The 19,269-nt window shown below is 41.8% G+C and overlaps 3 protein-coding genes across 11 annotated transcripts in view; all 3 read right to left on the bottom strand.

Moving 5' to 3' along the window:
* LOC133425002 (mitogen-activated protein kinase kinase kinase kinase 4-like) overlaps positions 1-6,425 on the bottom strand; it is a 32,312-nt gene extending 25,887 nt beyond the window's left edge. For all 8 annotated transcript variants that reach the window (XM_061715636.1, XM_061715638.1, XM_061715633.1 and 5 more), the window contains exons 1-2: positions 6,193-6,425; positions 5,773-5,838 (exon numbers count right to left, since the gene is read on the bottom strand). In XM_061715636.1, coding sequence (XP_061571620.1) covers positions 5,773-5,838; positions 6,193-6,249 — 123 coding nt within the window. In that variant the 5' untranslated portion in view covers positions 6,250-6,425. The remainder of the gene's footprint in view (positions 1-5,772; positions 5,839-6,192) is intronic.
* Positions 6,426-10,180: 3,755 nt separating this feature from the next.
* Positions 10,181-14,494, bottom strand: chst10 (carbohydrate sulfotransferase 10). Its single transcript, XM_061715500.1, has 6 exons — positions 14,383-14,494; positions 13,888-14,031; positions 12,914-13,020; positions 12,248-12,476; positions 11,963-12,068; positions 10,181-11,792 (listed from the first exon to the last, which is right to left on the bottom strand). The coding sequence occupies exons 2-6, from the start codon at positions 13,991-13,993 to the stop codon at positions 11,240-11,242; spliced, it is 1,101 nt and encodes a 366-aa protein (XP_061571484.1). The 5' UTR covers positions 13,994-14,031; positions 14,383-14,494; the 3' UTR covers positions 10,181-11,239.
* Positions 14,495-15,490: 996 nt separating this feature from the next.
* Positions 15,491-18,691, bottom strand: rpl31 (ribosomal protein L31). Of its 2 annotated transcripts, none has more exons than XM_061716142.1 (5): positions 18,588-18,691; positions 18,038-18,141; positions 16,600-16,725; positions 15,726-15,838; positions 15,491-15,643 (listed from the first exon to the last, which is right to left on the bottom strand). In XM_061716142.1, the coding sequence occupies exons 2-5, from the start codon at positions 18,139-18,141 to the stop codon at positions 15,612-15,614; spliced, it is 375 nt and encodes a 124-aa protein (XP_061572126.1). In that variant the 5' UTR covers positions 18,588-18,691; the 3' UTR covers positions 15,491-15,611. The 2 variants fall into 2 exon arrangements, with proteins under 2 accessions (XP_061572126.1, XP_061572127.1); XM_061716143.1 differs by lacking the exon at positions 18,588-18,691 and adding an exon at positions 18,496-18,585.
* Between the last annotated feature and the right edge of the window lie 578 nt (positions 18,692-19,269).

Raw genomic sequence — 19,269 nt, forward strand, 5'->3', positions numbered from 1 at the left:
GCACACAGACACCAATACACGCACATCAGTGCCGTCTCGAATGGACAATTTAAATGTGACGACATCCTGACAGAATCTCAAACGTCTGATGCAAGATTTAAAAAAATAACCGTTTACCTTTTTAATCCATTTCAATAATCATAAAAGGTGCATATCTATGCCTTATACTGTCTGGCTGCAAAGGAAAAAAAGGACTGATTGTAATCTGGGCCCCTGATGTACCAGACCCTCCAAACACACTCTTGAAGCAGCCAGATAGGTGTGGCTGGAGGGTTTGGTTATCTGAGGCACCAAGTTATCACTCAGTCCTCCCCAGCCTCCATCGTAACTCTCCTTAACCGCGGCCAGATGTGCTGCTGGCCCTTCTCCAGCTAAGCACTAAACCGCTAAATGACTTACCGCCTTAAGAGCCAGAGACATTAACTTAAAAATCTACCCTGAAAGAAAAGGCACTCTTCAACGTGAGCTTGATCAGCAGAGTCGGAGAGAAATCTCACTGGACGAGGGAGCGGCGATAAGCGAGGCCGCTTCTGAACAAAGCTGCTGATAGGAAGGGTTTGGAGAAGTTCAACTCGCACATTATTAAACAAACACTTAAAAAGAAAAAAAGTCAAGAAAGCAGATTTCAAGCAGCATGTTTTAGAGTGGATTTAGTGGTTTATGCATGCAGCCAAATGTGGGTAAAAGGGGAGTCGTTTCTTCCAAACATTTCCACACACTTTGAATCAGAGCTGAGCGAAGACCCCTTCCTCCCAAAATCGTTCACATTATTCATCACTTAGCAACTATTTTATCACAACCGAGCCGTGAATTTGAGTGACGTGTTTTCTCAGTGCTAAATAAACGTGGTGTCATATTATTAGTTCAAACAGTGAGAGTGCATGGCATGGTTCTTGGAAAGGTCACTGGTGAAAGGGCTTGTGTGTGTAGTGGGGTGAGGATGTCATACCGAGGAACAGATGACCCCACTGCCCCCCCTTCACCTACATTTGGGTGAGAATCTGAAGTGACACTTGAACTGGTGAGTGAGTAACTCCCAGCCTCTGCCTGCAACATGCATCAAATAAACCCAACGGAAAGAAATAATCAATCAGCTGGAAGCAGCGGCAGCAGCACATGACATGCCGTGCCTTGTCCCTGCTTCTCTGGGCTTGTCTGCTTCTTTTTTTTTTTTTTTTTGACCCAATTCCCACACACACACTCCGTCCCCGGAGATGCGAGGATGGAAGTGGCGCAGCCAAAGACGAGGAAGCGGGGAGAAGGATGACAGCATGATGAAACTAAGAGACTGGGTAGAAGCTTGATCATGGGAAACCAACAAAAGGGCGTAAAAAAAAGCAGATGAGACCCATGTAAGTATTAAAGACGAAGTCATGGTGTTGTGCTCCCACAAAACCGACTAAAAAAAAGAAAAAAAAACCCACAATATAACTTACTACTCTGCCTACTTACACGCTTGGAAAACAGCTCATGGGATTTCTACTAAGAGGGGGAAAACTGCTGAATGGAGGAAATTTAGTGCATAAAAAAAGAAAAGATTTAGCCTAAAATGCACCCGTCACAGAAGATTTATTTGTCTCCGTCAGCCAGCCCCTTCGAACAAAAGATATCTGCAGAAAATGTTGAAGAGAAACACAAGCAAGACACTGTCTTGTCCACTAGCGCCTTTGTATCTGATCTCGACACCACTTGAGTAATGAGGCGGCTCGATGAGCTACACGCAGACAGTGTCATGTACACTGGCGAACACAGGAAGTTTTGTTCAGCCAGTGTGACCAGTCAGGGGACACTGTGGGTCTTGTGAGACCAATTAAGCAGAGGGGGGGGGGGGTCACTGTGGGGAGGGAAATGGGGACAAAAGACATACAGTGTGGTCACTGATGATGCGGTAGTTCATCTCATATTCACGGCTTAAACTACTGAAAATGTGAACATATGTAGTTCTGCATGCTAATGCGGCACGTGGTTGACAGAAAACAGAGTGTGGGGAACATTACTGGACTCTAGCCACGGCTGCATCGTAAGCAAGGCATTCAACGCCTTCGCATCTTGACCTAAACGTTACTCGGCCAATCAGCTGCCAGGCTCCCGGGACCTTCACAAGTCAGGGCCATTAATTAGGCAGGCAGGACCTGCACTGCTGCAGGGCTCAGCAATGGCATCCAGCCCACTCCTCTACAACGCAGCAGTCATCACATTTACAATACCTCTATGCATCCCTACATATACACACACACGTGTGTGTTTTAAATCACTGTTACAGGCATAAAACATTGGATTACTGACAGGGACTTCTTCTTGATCCTCTTAACAGCTGGAGTTGGTCTTCCTTTGTCCCAAGGAATTTGTGGATACCCAGCAGCCGGCTTCACAGGGGTCAATGAGGGTTAACCTTAAATCCAGGGACATCCCACATCCCACAAACTCTGCTGAGCAGAGCGAGGCACCTTCCTTAACTGCTGCACTCATCTAAAATGCAGTCTTGTTTGCAAACTGGATTAAATATCCACTGGGAAGCTTTCAGAAATACCTTACAGTTCTTAATATTTGGACAAACATTCACAACACCTTTCGTGTCCACTACCCTGAGGTAGGTCTCACACGGCACCATCTGCCACTAGTAGGCATTTAACAGATTGCACGAGAGGTTCTCCTCTCTCCTCAGCAGCAACTCCCACCCTTTGTGCCCGTCAGGCATAGCTCGCCCCCCTGAGGACAACCCCTTCGTATTCTGAGGGCATGGGCGAGGCCAACACTGAGGTCGGGGGAGTAAACAAAGGCGGAGATGGCAGACAAGAGGTACTGAGCTGCAGAAATCAAACATGATCTATTTCTGGATGGCTTGCTGGAGCTAATTTGTTCTTTTGTGCATGACATCACTTAATGTCAAGGACAGAAAAGCCTGATGCATGTGCTACTTAAATAGAGAACTCATCTTTTGTAGTTGCTACCTCCTATTAGAGCAGGAGTTAGACATTGATTTGAACATGCATCATGCATGGGGAGATGACGGTGCAAAAACACTGGTGGGCACAGCCTTGGCACAGGCCGTGGATGCATAGCAGGGGGGTCAGCAGGGGCGCTGCTGCCTCAGGCAGGACTATATATGGCCATTATATGGAGCAGAGGGAATCTTCCTTGCATACCACGCACAATTTGAGGAACTGTGTCTGTGTTATCATTAGACTGTCCTTTCTTATTATCTTTATAGGCGAGGAAAGAGGCACCCAAGTAGGTCTACTAAGCTGGCTGGCTTAGTGCCAACTGATAAGGATGGAGAGAAGCTCTTTGTTTAATTTAAGAGAAGCACAGTAAAGCAGTGTAGCTATACATTTTGAAATACTGAAACTGATTACTTGAGACAGGTTTTGCATGCCAGACCAATAAAATATAAATCAACATGCGACTGGTTAGTTCTGACAGGGATTAGATGGAGTTTTACTTATTATTTATGACGGTTAAAGAGACGGTTCTGAGAAAAATTAATGTATGGCATCGTGGGGACCAAATCTAAAGTCATAAACTCAACCTTTTAACAGGATTAGAACACAAACGCTGCTATTATTTCACCTTTAAGCATCCTTTTTAAACCACAAGCAGACACAGGTGTTGCCAATCTGTTCATTGATCAAATTGATCCAATTTTCATCCCAATCAGCCAGGTGGCTAAAGTAAAGTTAAGCGATTTAAAAAGAAAAGCTCTTTAGATTTAACATAATTTTCACAGGGGCTATCAGTCAGAAAAAGTGCTGTGTCTTCTGAAGTCGACTGTAATCTGGCCCGTCTCCAGGGGCAACGGCTGCCCTGTTGGCGGAGAGTGCGGCCTGAGCGCGCCAGCAGCGCAGCATGCTCATGAAAACCTTGACATGGCATTATTGGTCTTGGAGAACAGCTTCCTCTTTTGAATTTTAGAGGATAAAAATGTAACCCGAGTGGGGGTCTGATCACGGTAGATCGCTTCAAATTTTAAACAGTCAGTGCCAAAACTTTACAGGGGCTCTTTTAAAAGCAAGAAACACACATTTTCAATAAATTCCTACAACGTCTTAAATCGTAAGCTTTTAGATTTGGACCGATCTGATCAGAAACCGCGCAAACAAGACGCCTAGCAGCTAAAAGGAGAGGATACAGACGGGAAGTTTCATCCAAAAATCCAACTGTATCGTCTGATTTGATGACCAGCTCATTGGAAAGTTATTGTAACGCTTGACTCTGACGTGACTTTTAGTCTACTAGATAAACGGTTCAAAGAAATTAAAAGTCACTAAATATCAAAAGAGTGGAGAAGCTTTGTCACACTGTGTTATCTGAAAAGCGACTTGCAAACTGTGACCAGCAGAAAAGGCCTCAAAGGGAGAGCAAACTCCTCCCCGTTTTCAGTTAGAGGGGGGGGCTGTTGTGATTATTCAGTTGGATGGACTTTGAAACCCCGCAGACAAACACCTCCTTTCTGTGGATCTAACCGACTGCCGGCCTAGAGAGACCCAAACGAGTGTGAAGACAAACCGGGCTTTGTGAGAGCAGCGGGGCAGGTTCTGTATGGAGCTGGACAGCTGCAGCCCCCCTCACAGATACCCCCTTTGCTCCAGTCCGCTGGACGGGCTCATGTGCCACATGCTTATCCGGGTCAACATGTCAGCCAATCGACAGCTGATCGACGGGAAGGTACCGCGGCAGAGCTACGGCTACTGGGACTCCGCCGGAGACGGACCGGCTCATCTTCTGCAGGCTGTAACTGCCGTGTCTTTGTGTCGACCGCAAGCTAATCTGACAGTCCTCTCTTCTGCAGCAGCATTCGCAAATAGAATTAGCTCTGAACAGTGAATGGAAATAGAGATTAAAGGAGGAAGAAAAGAAAAAACGAGGGAGAAGCTGTAATTCTCCGTCCCGTACGGCCGGCTCAAAACCATCTGGTGGGAAGATAGGATGCGAGCATCACACTCCCTCATGGGAGCCACACTTTGCAGGGCTGGTTTCAGGTGTGGAACCACATGAGCACATGCACGTGGATATTAGCCCTGTTTGGGGTGCTGGGGGGTTGTCAGAGCAAAATGCTCAGCTCAGCTTGTTGCTTAATGCACAAAGTATTATTTCCTTCCTTTGGCTTAACTACTCACACTATTAACAATCAATGCGTAGTACATGAGATATCAGCGCTGTTAAATGTCATACGACAGTGGGCAACTAAATGGAGCCCAACATGACGACTTAAAGCTGTCAGGACATCCTAAACTTCCACGCGAAGCTCATTTTCACTCCTTAGTAACGTTGTTCCACGGAAACAATGTTAATTTTCAGCTGGGAAATCTGACACCAGGACCAGATGGTCCAGAGTGGGATTCCTATTCACTGAGCTGGAAAACAAATACCTGATTTAAGCAGGGTATGAAATGTGGACTCATCTTTAAATGCAAAGACAACCGCCCCCCCAACCCCAAAAAAACAATGAGACCCAAACTGATAGAAACCCAGCAGGATTCAGTGTCTCCATGCTTGCCTCCTCATCTAGTTTTCAGTAAATGTGGTGATGTAAGGAAGCTGAAGCATCAGACTGTGAATGGTCTGATTCAGTCCTTAAACACACTGTTAACAATCACATCTGACTAAGTCATAGGTTGCATCAGTTTCAACTTAATCACCCCCTTAGGGTGTAAAATCATCCAACTTAATGCTACTTCCTGGGAAAAACAAACAAACAAGTAAAAAACCCAACATAGGTTGTGTTGAGCCTTATGAAAACACAACAGGCCATCCTCTGCGCCTCCAACCAACCTTGTATACTTGTCCATAGGTGCCATTTCCAACCACCTCCACCAGCTCGAATATCCCAGCTGGATCCTGAAACACACAAAAAAGGACAGATAGGTTTGATTAGGAAAAGAAACCCAGAAAAGGTCGGGTTAGATTGTTTTTTCCTCAATGGGATTGTCCAGGGTGAGCCAGCTGTTGCACCCTGGTCTCCCTCACATGCCAAACGCATCTCGAACAAAGGAAAAGCAGACACTGGCAACACCTCGCTGTGGCCCAGCGCTCATTTAAACACTTCTCCTCCCGGCAACAAAGCCCCAGAATCAGGGGGGGACCTCCTCACAGGCGGGCAGGTTGAAATCCGTCTGTTTTATCGAGGGACTGCGGAAAATAAGAGACAACAAAGGGTGCAGAAAAACATGGGCTCGGGTCGGCAGCACTCACCCGCAATGAAGCCAAGTCTATGTCTACCAGACTTTTAGCCGGGGAGTCGTTCGCCATCTTTCAAATAAAAGCCGGGCTTCCCTTCGCCTTGAGAAGAAACGGCCGCTGTATCATCTGCAGGGGGCTTCGGCGGTGAATTGGACGGAGCCACCCCGGGATTCCTCTGTACAGAAGTGGACGCTTGCGCCTCGCTACTCCATGTTGAGGTGGCAGCGACTCCTGCTCGACTCCCGCCGTCAGACCAGCGGCAAAACCGCCACTTCCGCTCCGGACCTTCAACATAAAAGCCTCTCTGACATTCTTAGAAATAAACATACTTGACTAAAAAAGGAATAAATGTACATTTAAAAAAAGAAAAGAAAATGTCTCTTTTTATAGACTGACTTTACCTTATATTTATATCCATGGGGACTTTCCATCCATCAATCACCCCAAGCCTATGGACTATAGGCAGTACTCGATTTGTAAAAGAAAATCAGGGGGGATGGTGGATTTTATCATATGGGGACAGATAATTTGTACTGATTAGAAATAATATGATATATTAAAAAAATAATAGCACTGACCAAAACACCTGCAGAAATACTGCAAGAATGACATAGCAGCAGTTAAATGCAGCCTTCTGTAAGCTTTAAATATCCACTGGGCTTACATCAAATACATCAAAACACAACAATAAAAAACAGTTTTCTGAACTCATCAATATGCCTCTGTCCTTCACAGGATAAGTAAAATGGATCACTGCAAAAACTCAAAATCTTAACAAGAATATTTGTCTTATTTCTTATTTAAAATGTCTCATTTTAGTAAAAAAAATCTCATTACACTTAAAACAAGACTCATCTCTGGAAAAAACAACAATTTTCACCTGTTTCAAGTAGATTTTCCCTTGAAATAAGTAGAAAAATCTGCCAGTGGAACAAGATTTTTTTGCTTGTAATGAGAAGATAAATTTTGCCCCACTAGCAGATTTTTCTACTTATTTCAAGTGAAAATGTACTTAAAACTGGTGAAAATTGTCAAACAAGTTATTTTTCTGGTGTTATTTTTCTGGTGATGACTCTAAATGTTGAAATAGCAGTAAAACCACATTCATTGATGAAATGACATAAGGGATGAAAAGGCGGGATGGCAGTTTTACAGGGGGGAGGATTTTGACAGTTTTTATTTCAGGGGGGATGCCACCCCCCCTCATCTCGAGTACTGCCTATAGGCCCCTAGCAAAAAAGGAGCTCAAACTATTACAGGTTATTTTGTTCTTCATCTTTGTTTCATTTATCGATTATATACACTCACTTATTCCTTTCAGGGTCGCAGGGGTCTGCTAGAGCTGTCTTGGGTTCACCCTGGAACTGGTTGCCAGTTAACTGCAGGGCAACATATAGGCAAGCCAAGTTTATTTGTATAACACAATTATTTTGACACTTTAAAATGATATTGCATTTCAATGTGATCATTTTGTATTTTATTTTTAGTCCAAATGTATCATACCAGTTTTTGTAGTCATACCATATCTTTTTTTGTGTTATTACCACAGTTCTGTTTTAATTATTATATTTGTCGAATTCCGTTTTTCTTTTCTTTTTTCCGTTTTCTTATTTATTTCCACCTTTGTGAGCTCATTTTTATTACATTTTGATCTACTTCTGTCCTATCTGTGGAAGTCATTGGTTCATCTTATACAATATATCTTTTTGCAGTTATTCTAGGTCTCTGTAGGGCATCTTTCTTTCTTTCTTTCTGTGTATAATTTCTGAGTCTTTAGTGTTGTTTAGGTGTCTGTAGTTTCCATCTTCGTGGACAATTTGGTAAAGGTGTCTTTATTTTGAACGAATTGACTGATTAATTCATCTATCTCAATGTATAAGCAGCATTTTTCTCAGATATATCCCAAAGTAAAATAGCTCAGATTTTTTTATTTTTCACTAAATGACTCACTTTTATACTGAAAGCAAAACGATCGCACTTCCGCTTTCTTACAACCCGCTTGACTCAGTCTTGACTCAGGCTTTTTGATTGAAATCTGCACAAACACAGGAAGCCGGTCGGCTGCACACAGAGAATAGGGCTGGGCCTGGACACAGCAAGCATGGATACCGTGATGATAAAGCACGATTCCTCTCTGAGCCACCTCACCGCCATTATCAGTGTTTACACAAACCACACAGACTGCAGGCCAGGTGGGCGTGAGCAGACAGGAGCCCACACCCCACAGCCCGCAGGACATGTTCAGACCCCGGTGTCAGTGTTGGTAATCATGGGTGTGGCAGGTGAGCAGTCTCGGGAGGGATGCCGCTTGTTTGTTCAGTGGACACCTGAGTAGGAACAAACAGACCAGGGGTTCCACTGTACATCCCTTGTGCAATTTACTGTTTTTGCAGTGAAGATTTGCACAGCTTTCGCAGGGATGATCATCATAATAATATGATATGTTGCAGATCAATGCACAGGCCATAGATACATATTATTTCCTTTTTTTTCCTTTCAAAGGTTCTTTCGAAGCCTTTTGAAATGTGTTATAGCTTTGTCACTACCCATGATGTCAAGTTAAGTTTAGTTCAGTATGATAATTACATACTGAATTTATCACTCAGTCTTATGTCAGTTTTGAATTTGATGGTCACTTCAGACATCCAAATAACTCTCAAGAACAGAAAAGGTATTTTTTCACAATATGTCCCCTTTAAATGCTTCTGAACAATGCAGAAAAAAGCATAATTTCTAAAAATTGCAATCTAATTGGAGATCTATTGATTTGAGAAATTAGAAACGTGTGAATTCTTTTCTCCAGGCATTATAAAGTTAGTCCATAAAATGTTAAATTTAGATGTGCATGTTAGTGCAAGCAGCTGCAATGCTCCGTTAGTTATCACAACTCTATGATAATGTGTACAGACAGAGAAAACGAATGTGTTGCTCAAACAAACCCCTAACTCAACATGCTAATGACAGGACAAGACAAACCAGTTCAGGCAGCATGACAAAGGTAATCTGACAGTAGGGAAACACACAAATAAAAATATGCACGCACAAAGCCTTGACAGTGGAGAACTAAAGCTCTGTAAACCAACTTAAATGAGTGTACCACGTGGTAAACTCTATTTGGCTCTGAAAAACGTCAATCACATTCCACCAGGCACATTGTGATATTTTAATGTAACAAATAGTAATAATGTTTTTATTTTTTTATTCATAACTATAATTCAAATGTCACTACAACAGTGTTAAAATGATTTAACTTTGGCTGTTTTTACCAAAAGGTCCAAATTTAAGCGCATTGGCACCACCTAGTGGACGTTTGGTGTTACTGCAAGATAGAACTCATCTAATTTAAAGTGATGGTTACCGGTACCTGAAATTATTAATGAAATTGTATTTATTGTCAATTATTTGCCTAATAGTTATTATTAATTGACAAAATTAAATGTGAACTATCATTTGTCAAAATCTTGATAATGTATTCTGAGAAGGCATTGCGCTACCCAAAACCGTTTTTTCCCTCAAGATTATTTTGTGTGCATGTTTTTCTTCAGAATTGAAACATTATCCTCTTTCCCAAGGATCGCCAACATTCCTGGGGAATCTGAGCAACGAAGAACCAACATCTCAAGGCAGAAACAACAACATAAGGAACAGTACAAGGCTGGTCTCCATGGATGCTTTTCAAACACTTCTGGTCAATGGGCACGCAAAAGTTGGTCGACCTTCACAAAATCAATCTGCTTTTTAACAAGGAGATGGCTTTTATCACATTTTGGAGTCAATCCCAGTGGAGGCATAGCAAAAGATTGGTTTTAATACCCAATAAATGTTTTACTACCAATTACTGACAAAGGGTAGGAATAATTGTGGATACTGTTTTTGTGTGTGGTCTTGTTAATTTAGCAGAGCAACCAAAAGACCAAAAACAAATCCTGAAAGAAAAACCGAAAACCTTCAAATATCTTTCTGGAAACAAAAAACAAATCTACGATCCAGTCATTTACACATACTTTTATTAGAAACTAGTGTTGTCTTTGCAACACAGTCGGCCGTTCAAAAGGGGCTGTAGTGAAACATCAGACACCTTTTGTGCTACTAGTCAGCAAATTAATAATATTATAAATAACACCATGAAATACAAACGATGAATTGCACGTCAGGTAAAGAACATTTACATAGTACACTCTGATGTAAATCATCCTTTAAAATTCAGTGCTACTTCCCGCTAATGTCTCAGTAGCATCGACAGCTGCACAAGCGGAGTTTAACTGTAATAGCTTTTGTTTTTTTCCCCATCTTACTAACTGGAAGAACTGGAAGAGCAGCTACCATCCATAAAGGCTTTTCGCACATTGACTATGCCGTTAAAATGTAACTGAAGAACGATTTACGGCTTTAAAGGCTTTAATGTGCCTTTCACGAGGCAAAGAAAAAAAAATTATAGTAAAAATGTAAAAAGTTAATTGTGTTGTGGTGCTCTAAAAAACATCCATGAAAAATACCAGTGATCAATCAGATTCGATTGGATCGTCATCCTTCAGCCTTTGTCCAAACGTCTCCGTATCCCTGACACAGTAAACCTTAATTGACATAGAAAGAAGTACAGAAAGGACACATATGGCGTCATCCATTATCTCCACCGACAGGACAAACTGTTGTAACTTCTGGACCACACAGTGCAATATCGTAGCTACATTAATTATCCACCGCTCTCACATGTAGATAATTACAAAAGGATAATTCAGGCATGAGCGTTAAATATAAGATAGAAAAAATGCGTCCTGTTGTTTATTCATACCAGTGTTTGATATTTATATTAACTTATTCCTGACAGTTTGGTCAGAATCTCATTAAGCGACAACTCATTAAGTTGCAGCAGGTCTGCAGAAGGAGCACTTCAGTCAAATCACCTCTTTAAAAAAGACCCTCTGAAATGTTCTCGATCAGCACAAACCTGTCAGTTTGTATGTGTGTAATATATATATATATATATATATATATATATATATATATATATATATATATATATATATAAAAAGCAGTCTTTTAATCAGTGTTAATCATTTTAGTTCAGTAAAAAGTCCGGGCTTGGGTAACCAAACATCAGGAAGTCGCCCTGGTAGCGTGCGTAGAGACGCCTGATGTCCCGCTTGCTGATGCCTGAGAAGTAGTGCTCCACCTTGGTCCTGTTGTAGCGGGTGATGCCCGGGGGAATGGCCGGGTATGACACCAGCCGGTCTATGCCTGCCGCTTTGAGGATGTGAGGGGCGTCCTGCTCTAGCGTCTCGTGGTGGCCGACCACGCTGTAATTTATTTCGCACGGCGCGCACAGCTCGGCGTAAGTGACCCAGTGAATGATGTGCTCGCCGAACTGGCGGTCCGTCCGCCGGCGGCCTTCCACGTCCCCCAAGTAGCGTACAAAGTCCTCAAAGTGCAGGCCGGAGGCGGAGAGGTTGCTGCTGCGGTGGCTCTTGCGGTATTTCCGTATGATGGCTGGAGCGATGTCGTGCTTGTACCACGGCTCGAAGCGCGGGTTCGCCACGAACTTGTCCTTGAATGCAGAAATCAGTCGCTCAAAAGGATCCCTCACGATGAAAAACTTAAAGTAAGTGTTTAATCTGTTGAGGCACACAGCAAGAACTGATGAATAATCATCACTTTGACGATAACCCTCAAGAGGGATGGTGTTATAGACTCCTTAAGAATAAGAGACTATGTTTTATGAAAATGTGTCGATAAAATTCAGCACAAACTGAGAATCTCTTCCGAAAACACATTTACTACCAACCTTTCTGTGATTTCCTGTGCAGAGAGTGAAGACAGGCGAGGCAGACCATTCTTTTCGTGGTCATGGACGAGGTTTTCTGGAATCTCTTCTACAGTTGGGAAAGCTCCTGAACCAATGAAATCATAGCTTTAATAAAATAAATTAAAAAAATACATTGAGTCACAAAGCTTTCATTAGTTCTGGGAACAATACAGCCAAATCTCACCCAAGTGTACACAGGAAATGTGTGATTTAGTTAAATTCCTTATCATTGACCTAAAGCCACATTATCCAATTCCTACTCACCGTTGAGCACAATGAGGACCTTTTTCCATTGTGTGTTGCCCACTTTAGGTGTCTGGCAGAACAAGATCTTGTGTTCGTCACAGACGAAGATACGGTCGAGGACGAACTTGCTGATGGAGACATGAGTCAAATTCCTGAGGCTGCTGTTTTTACACACGGCTGATAGCGACTCGATTCGCTTCTCGGCAACCTCCTGCCAGTACGCCGCCGCCGCAGGCACCGCTGAGGGCTGAGATACACAGACAAGGAGAATGTAGCCTTGATTTAAATGTGATGGTGTTTCTGCAGAGAAAACCATAAATGACCATGCAGTTTCAGGCTAAGCAGTTATAATATACAGTACAGTAAGTAATTGATAAACAATAGAATAGAATAGAATAGAATATGGTAGAATGGAGTTGAGTAGAATAGAGTACAATTGAATAGAGTAGAGTAGAATTGAATAGAGTACAATTGAATTGAATAGAGTAGAGTAGAATAGAATAAGCTTTATTGGTCAAGTATGAACGTGCTAGAAAGGGAATTTGTCTTCGGTTGTTTCGCTTACTGAACCCAGATTTAAATAGTTGCAAACAGTAAATAGACAAATGGCTCTTATTAACATATACACAATTTTAAAAAGTGAAAGGTGCAGCAGTATGAGGTAGACATGGTTATTGGAGCCACCTGAGGTGATGCCCTGGGAGCTTGTCTTTCTGGGATGGACACAGGGATGTGTTTCACCATTTTGCTGCCTGCCACAGTCCAACTCTGACCCAGTCTCTCCCTGTAATCTGAGAAGGTACAACATCATGGATCAGGTGCTGTGACCCAGACAAGGAGAACAGAACCAGTACAACCATGCATGTATCACCCCTCTTAGTCCATGGGCCAGGCCAGATATCAGTACCACTCAAGGTGACCAAACTTGCTTATAATTTTTGAAAAGATCCATGTCTGTAGATGATATTTTGGTATGATAACCCTTCCTGAGTGGCAGCTGGATCATAGTTATCGGCTCATGAAGTTCAGAAAATTACATTTTAGATGCTTGTCATGTACAGGATATCTGTCAATGTGTCACAATATTGTCTTTATCATTTTAAGCATTCATTCAAGCTAAGATGTGAATCTTTCTGACCAACATAGAGGTCACTGCAGCTCTTTAAACTATACACAACACAAAATGTTCGCCTAAATGATATACTATCTTTTATCCCTGTGTCATCTAGGAACAACAGAGACACAAAATACAAAAATTGGAATACTCATAGGAGCATAAGGATTCAGGAAATGTATCACATCTTAGCTTGAATGAATGCTTTAAAGGTCCCCTTTAAATGATACCAAAGACAATATTGTGACACATTGACAGATATCCTGTACATGAGTCTAAACAAGCATCTAAAATGTAATTTTCTGAACTTCATGAGCTGATAACTCTGATCCAGCTGCCACTCAGGGAGGTTATCATACCAAAATATCATCTACAGACATGGATCTTTTCAAAAATTATAAGCAAGTTTGGTCACCTTGAGTGGTTCTGACAAGTGACATTTTGGGCTCTGGCCCATCTGTGGAGGATTCCCCCCCAGGTGACCTGGGTTGATGTGGTTATTATATGATTATATGTGGTGCTTATCAGGTGATCAGCATCTCACCGTCCACGGCTCTGAAGGTGATGAACCTGCTGACGAACATGAGGATGAGCAGGACCCAGCCACAAGCCCCCAGGAGCAGCCAGTGGTGCCGCATGGCTCCAAACATCAGTCCACAGCCATGAAACCCCCGACCAGAGCTGCCAGCTGGACGAAACCCCCCAAAAATAACATAAACAGACAGTCGCTGGTTTAAACAGATTTAAATGTCTTCAACTCAGGTTTAACCACAACAAGCCATTTACCAAACAGTTAATTAGTGGAAACGGATTAGAAAGTAAACAGGAAGCGGCATTAGTTAATATTTCTCCAATAACCAGGATTTAAAAAGCAGCTATTATGATGTAAATGTTATTCTTGCTGCAGCTAGCCGGTCAGTTAGCCACCCAGCTAACCACGCCTGCACATAGCCACTAACAAACTAGCGGGTTTTATCCACGGAAACGTCGGGAAAGTCTAACAAAAACAGTCGTGACGGCAGAAAAGACTCCGTCTCACCTTCCAGCTGCGGTAAAGCTACTTGGCAGCTGCACCAGCTCCGGAGCAGCGGAGCTTTGACGGAGCCATCAGCCTGATGTTGCTGTTACAGCAGAGCAGGGCGCAGCAGCGCCCTCTGGCGGCGGCGCGGAGCAGCGCAGCTGCGCTGCTGTCAACACTCATTCACGCTCACACGACATCTCTGCTCCACGACACACAAGTTCTGCAGTGTTCTGGAGATTGTTGCTCCACCCATACAGAGGAAAAGCAGGGAGGATACTGCACATTTCCCAACATGTTACTGAAAAACTCAGTGTAACTGGATTAGGATTGATCCCCACACTGACAGATTAGATGCTGTAGCAATTAACCAGGTACATTGAACCGATTTAATTAGTGTATCAGTATTTTCGTTTACAGTTCAATTGCAGAAGTTTCATGTTATCCAAAATACTTTTCCCTTTTTTTTAATAAAAGTTGCATATATATATATATATATATATAAAAACAAACCTAGAAGAAGCTGTTTTGCGTTTAAAACGCAACTTTCCCCTTTCAAGAAAACAGACAATTCTTTTTTTTTTTTTTTCCAATTCAATTTTATTTATATAGCGCAGGCCAGGGGTGTCCAAAGTCGGTCCTCGAGGGCCGGTGTCCTGCAGGTTTTAGATGTTTCCCTGCTTCAGCACACCGTGATAAAAGTAGCTGTGTCACCAACAGAGTTGTCCAGACCTTGATGGCAAACTGGTGACCAGTAATTTTGAGTCAGGTGTGTTGATGCAAGGAGACATCTGAAACATGCTGGACACCGGCCCTCGAGGACCAACTTTGGACACCCCTGATCTGACAACAAAGTTGTCTCCAGACACTTTCCAGTGACCCAGAACATGACCCCAGAGCAATTACATAAACAGTGGCAGGTAAAAACTCCCATAGTGGGAGAAAAGCCGTAAGCCAAACAGTGGCAAGGAAAAACTCCTTTAGGAGTGGCTGTATTCCCAGATCAGCTTTCAATTGTGAAAATTAAAAAAAAAAAAAAAAAAATATCCAATTGTATGAAAGTTTTTACAAGCATAAAAAAAAAAAGCATAACTCAATTTCTTTGGACATCATTCATTATGCGTATTGTGTGTAATTCTTGCTCGGACATATCCCGATGTAAATCTTCAGTTAGGTGCCAAAACAGAAATAAAGACACTAGACAAGAACTTTTTTTATTTTCATTTATTCCACTCGCAGAGGGGACACATTTAGTTTTCATCAACATTGACTGTCTGCAGACCTGTTGGAAAGAAAAAAGGGACATAATTAAACACTAATTTCTTCCACAAGCAACTGACGTAGTCATTGAGCAGCATTTTTACCTTTGCATGTGGTGACAGGAACGTAGGTGACCAGGGTGTACAGCTTGTTGGGAGAATCCTCGTCCTCATTACGCTTCCTGGATAGGCGCACGCGTATCCTGTACGGCACGTTCCTGAACAACAAGTAGTTGGGGAGTTAATACAGGTGCCAAGTTTACCAGTCGAGATTTCAAAAGGATAAAACCACATTTCAGGATATTATGAAAAAGAAAACAAACAGATCCTTTGTAGCAGAGATATCACGCTGTATCCTATTATCAACATTTACAGAAAACTAAAATAAAAGGAAGAAATGAAAAACACCATGTAATCTGAGAATACATTGTTTTGTTTACACTTTAATTATTTCTAGCTGCCAGAACTATCAATACCATACTCAAAGAAATAATGTGGACTGCTTTATAATAAACCTACACAACTTAAATCTCTAGTAGTCTGTCGAGAAATCAAAATTACATCTGTATCTTTCTGGTTTATATTATTCGTCGTGTCTAGTTTGCAATATGAAAGGAAATTTGTAGACCCAGAGATCAACTGTAGATTTTACACTTTAAAATTAATAAGCAAATTTCGAACTTGCAGGGTACAGTATTGTTTTCTTATGCAAATGAATGGTAAGCCTAACTAAGTGCCATAACAAGCAATCAAATCTAAATTCATGGAGGATTGCACACAGCCCAGATCATTTATAAAAACACAACACGCATGAACATTTTAAATTCAACAGTACCAAAACAGCATCTCAAAAGAAAAGTAAAAACAAATTTTTCCTCCTCAGTTCAATTTTATGAATTACAATACAGACTGTCTCTAGACGCTTTCCAGACACCCAGACCCCCGAGGAATAAAAATGAGTACCAGAGCATCACCTCACCTGATACCCTTGCTCCACACTGCCTTGTTGAGGCGAGTGTCAATGCGGACATCGGGAGTTCCCATCTCCTTGACAGCGAACTTGCGGATCTCGTTGATGGCACGGGGCGCCCTCTTCTTGAAGCTCCTGTAAAATAAAAATGTCAATCATTTAATAAAAAAAAAGTATGAATCCATATTCATCATCCAACACTTACAGATGGTAGGTTTTGCATTTAAAAACATGTTAAGTGAGAAACTTTTGACACCAGTTTAGAGCTCATATAAACAAATGTGAGATGTGCCACACCACTTTCCACAGACTATGACATGCCAAGAGTGTCTCATTTACATTTCTTGTGCTAGTTACCACTTTATAAGCAACTCTATAAATCCTTAAAACGTAAGTAGGTTTAGCAGTATGGTATGCAGCAGTTTTGAGATATAGTTTCTTGATACATGTCCGAAAGCAGCCATTACAACATGGAAAGACCAGATTCTAATCATTCTGAGTAAGAACCAAGACACACAGTGAGACCTGTTTTCACTTCTATGATCAACATTTGTGAAAAGATCCATCAGAAGAATTTGTTTTTGATTTTAGCTGGTCTCAGACTTCAAATGTTTGTATTCCTTAACTTTTTTTCAACAATTATCATCAATGAGCCCCGGTCTTGTGAGAGATCATGGCTGGTTAAAGGTGAAAGCAAATGTTATCCTCCCTTTATATAAGAAACTGCCTATCATTACTTAATCCAGGGGTGTCCAAAGTCGTTCCTCGAGGGCTGCAGTCCTGCATGTTTTAGATGTGTCCCTTTTTTTAATCAAACCGTGATAAAAGGAGCTTGGTCATCAACAGAACTATCCAGACTTTGATGACAAGGTGGTGACGACCGTTAATTAGAACAGGTGTGTTGATGCAGGGAAACAACTAAAACATGCAGGATTGCGGCCCTCCAGGACCGATTTTGGAAACCCCTGACTTAATCCAACTCACAAATGTCAACAGAACAAGGAGCCCCCATGCTTTATGAGCTACACTCCCTGTCTACAGTTATAAGCAAAGTGCAAATAATTGTAACCAACTTCTTTTTAAACATACACATAGCGGAGATGTTGCTGGTGTAGCTGCATCGAGGTCGTGGTTGATTCACATTTCAAGGAAACTTAGGAGGAGAGCTGACAGGTTGTTATGATGTGGTATTCTTAGAAAGACAACACCGTCACAATCTGTACAATAGCAAGATGCATCTAAAAGTAGCATTCAGTCACTCTCACATAATAATACAGATAGTAGATGAACAAGCAAGGGTGTTGTTACTAACAGCTGGTACATCTTTATGCAAAATTCTGTCCATTGACTTTCCTGAACTTTTTAAACCAGTGTTTCACTCACTCTATCGTTGCCTTCCCTGAACTAAGGAGGTTTTTAACCGCGTGTGTGTGTGTGTTGTACTCACACTCCATGGATGCGCTTGTGCACGTTGATGGTGTACTCTCTGGTCACCACCTCGTTGATGGCTGAACGCCCCTTTTTCTTCTCTCCTTTCTTGGTGGGGGCCATCTAAAACAGACACGGAAAGAGGTTAACACCAGGTCAAGTCTAGAAACAGTTCAGCCTTGTCTAATCAATGCCTAGCTCCAGAAAAGCCGCGGTTTAGCACAGTAAACACACTCCAACGTCGTTAACATGAAACCTCTTCCCTGCTTTACGAGTAATGACACGTATAATAGCAGCAATATTTAATTTAACCGGCAGTTCGCCTTGAAACTGTTTAAAACAGTCCTCGCTAGGAGTCGCACTGGGGTCCGCCATGCCACATCCATCCAGCCGATGACAACGATTGTTGTAGTAATTGTTAAAACTTGCATTTCAGCCATCAAACTTTGCCCAACTGACTCTTTAATGTTTGCATACATGTTCTGGATGCTGGTGTTGTCGGTTGGAGCGTTAACGGCGGAGGATGGAGGCGGATTTAGGAGAAATGTTTCGGCGACAGAAATACTCACTTCGGCTCTGATCTGAGGCGGAAGTCGGAAGGATCGACCGAAGGCAGGGGATTGTGGGTAAAGGAAACTGGTCCGGTTTAGAAAAAGTCCGTGAACAACAAACATACGCGTGAAGGTTCCGAGGGTTAAAACGTTGGTCTCGCTTGCGTGACTGCTTAGTTGAAACTGTTAAAATGTGAGATAAACTTACCAATAAAAGTCAAGACATATTTAATCATTGAACTTCGTACTCTCGCTCTCTCTTTCTGTCGTTTTCAGAATATAGGAACAAAGCATACATACACAATGAAATGCTACTTGGGTAGTAGTGATTCTTTTCTTTTTTTTAATTTAACAGCCTTAATAACACATGCCACTTAAATCAGTTGATCACTCTTATGTGTCATCGGACTGTTTAAAATATCCAATTACTACGTTAATCATATCAATATCATTTTATATTCAATGTTATCAATATAATAACTGGCCATTGAGGACACATTTACTGATACTTCATGTAAAGAAAATATAGTTGTATTAAAAGTATTATTTTCTTCATAGGACATATTCATTCTTATTTGTAAAAGTAGCATACATCTACAGTATGACAGACTTGTATGTCAAATTGAGATGTTTTATTACAAAGCAAAGTTCGTTTTTAGTGACTGGATTTAATCCAGATAAACTGGCACCATATCTGAAA

Source organism: Cololabis saira, chromosome 24 (genome assembly GCF_033807715.1).
Source record: "Cololabis saira isolate AMF1-May2022 chromosome 24, fColSai1.1, whole genome shotgun sequence".
NCBI classification, from domain to species: domain Eukaryota; kingdom Metazoa; phylum Chordata; class Actinopteri; order Beloniformes; family Belonidae; genus Cololabis; species Cololabis saira.

Bases quoted from the DNA above. Each gene is read 5' to 3' on its own strand.
- chst10 (XM_061715500.1), bottom strand. From the start codon at position 13,993: ATGTTTGGAGCCATGCGGCACCACTGGCTGCTCCTGGGGGCTTGTGGC. The intron at 12,477-12,913 runs GTGGCTCCAATA...TGTGTATCTCAG, and splicing joins CTCCCAGGGCATCACCTCAG to CCCTCAGCGGTGCCTGCGGC. The intron at 12,069-12,247 runs GTGAGTAGGAAT...TCATTGGTTCAG, and splicing joins GGTCCTCATTGTGCTCAACG to GAGCTTTCCCAACTGTAGAA.
- rpl31 (XM_061716142.1), bottom strand. From the start codon at position 18,141: ATGGCCCCCACCAAGAAAGGAGAGAAGAAAAAGGGGCGTTCAGCCATC. The intron at 15,839-16,599 runs GTGAGGTGATGC...CTTGTTGTTCAG, and splicing joins GTGTGGAGCAAGGGTATCAG to GAACGTGCCGTACAGGATAC. The intron at 15,644-15,725 runs GTAAAAATGCTG...TCTTTCCAACAG, and splicing joins TCCTGTCACCACATGCAAAG to GTCTGCAGACAGTCAATGTT.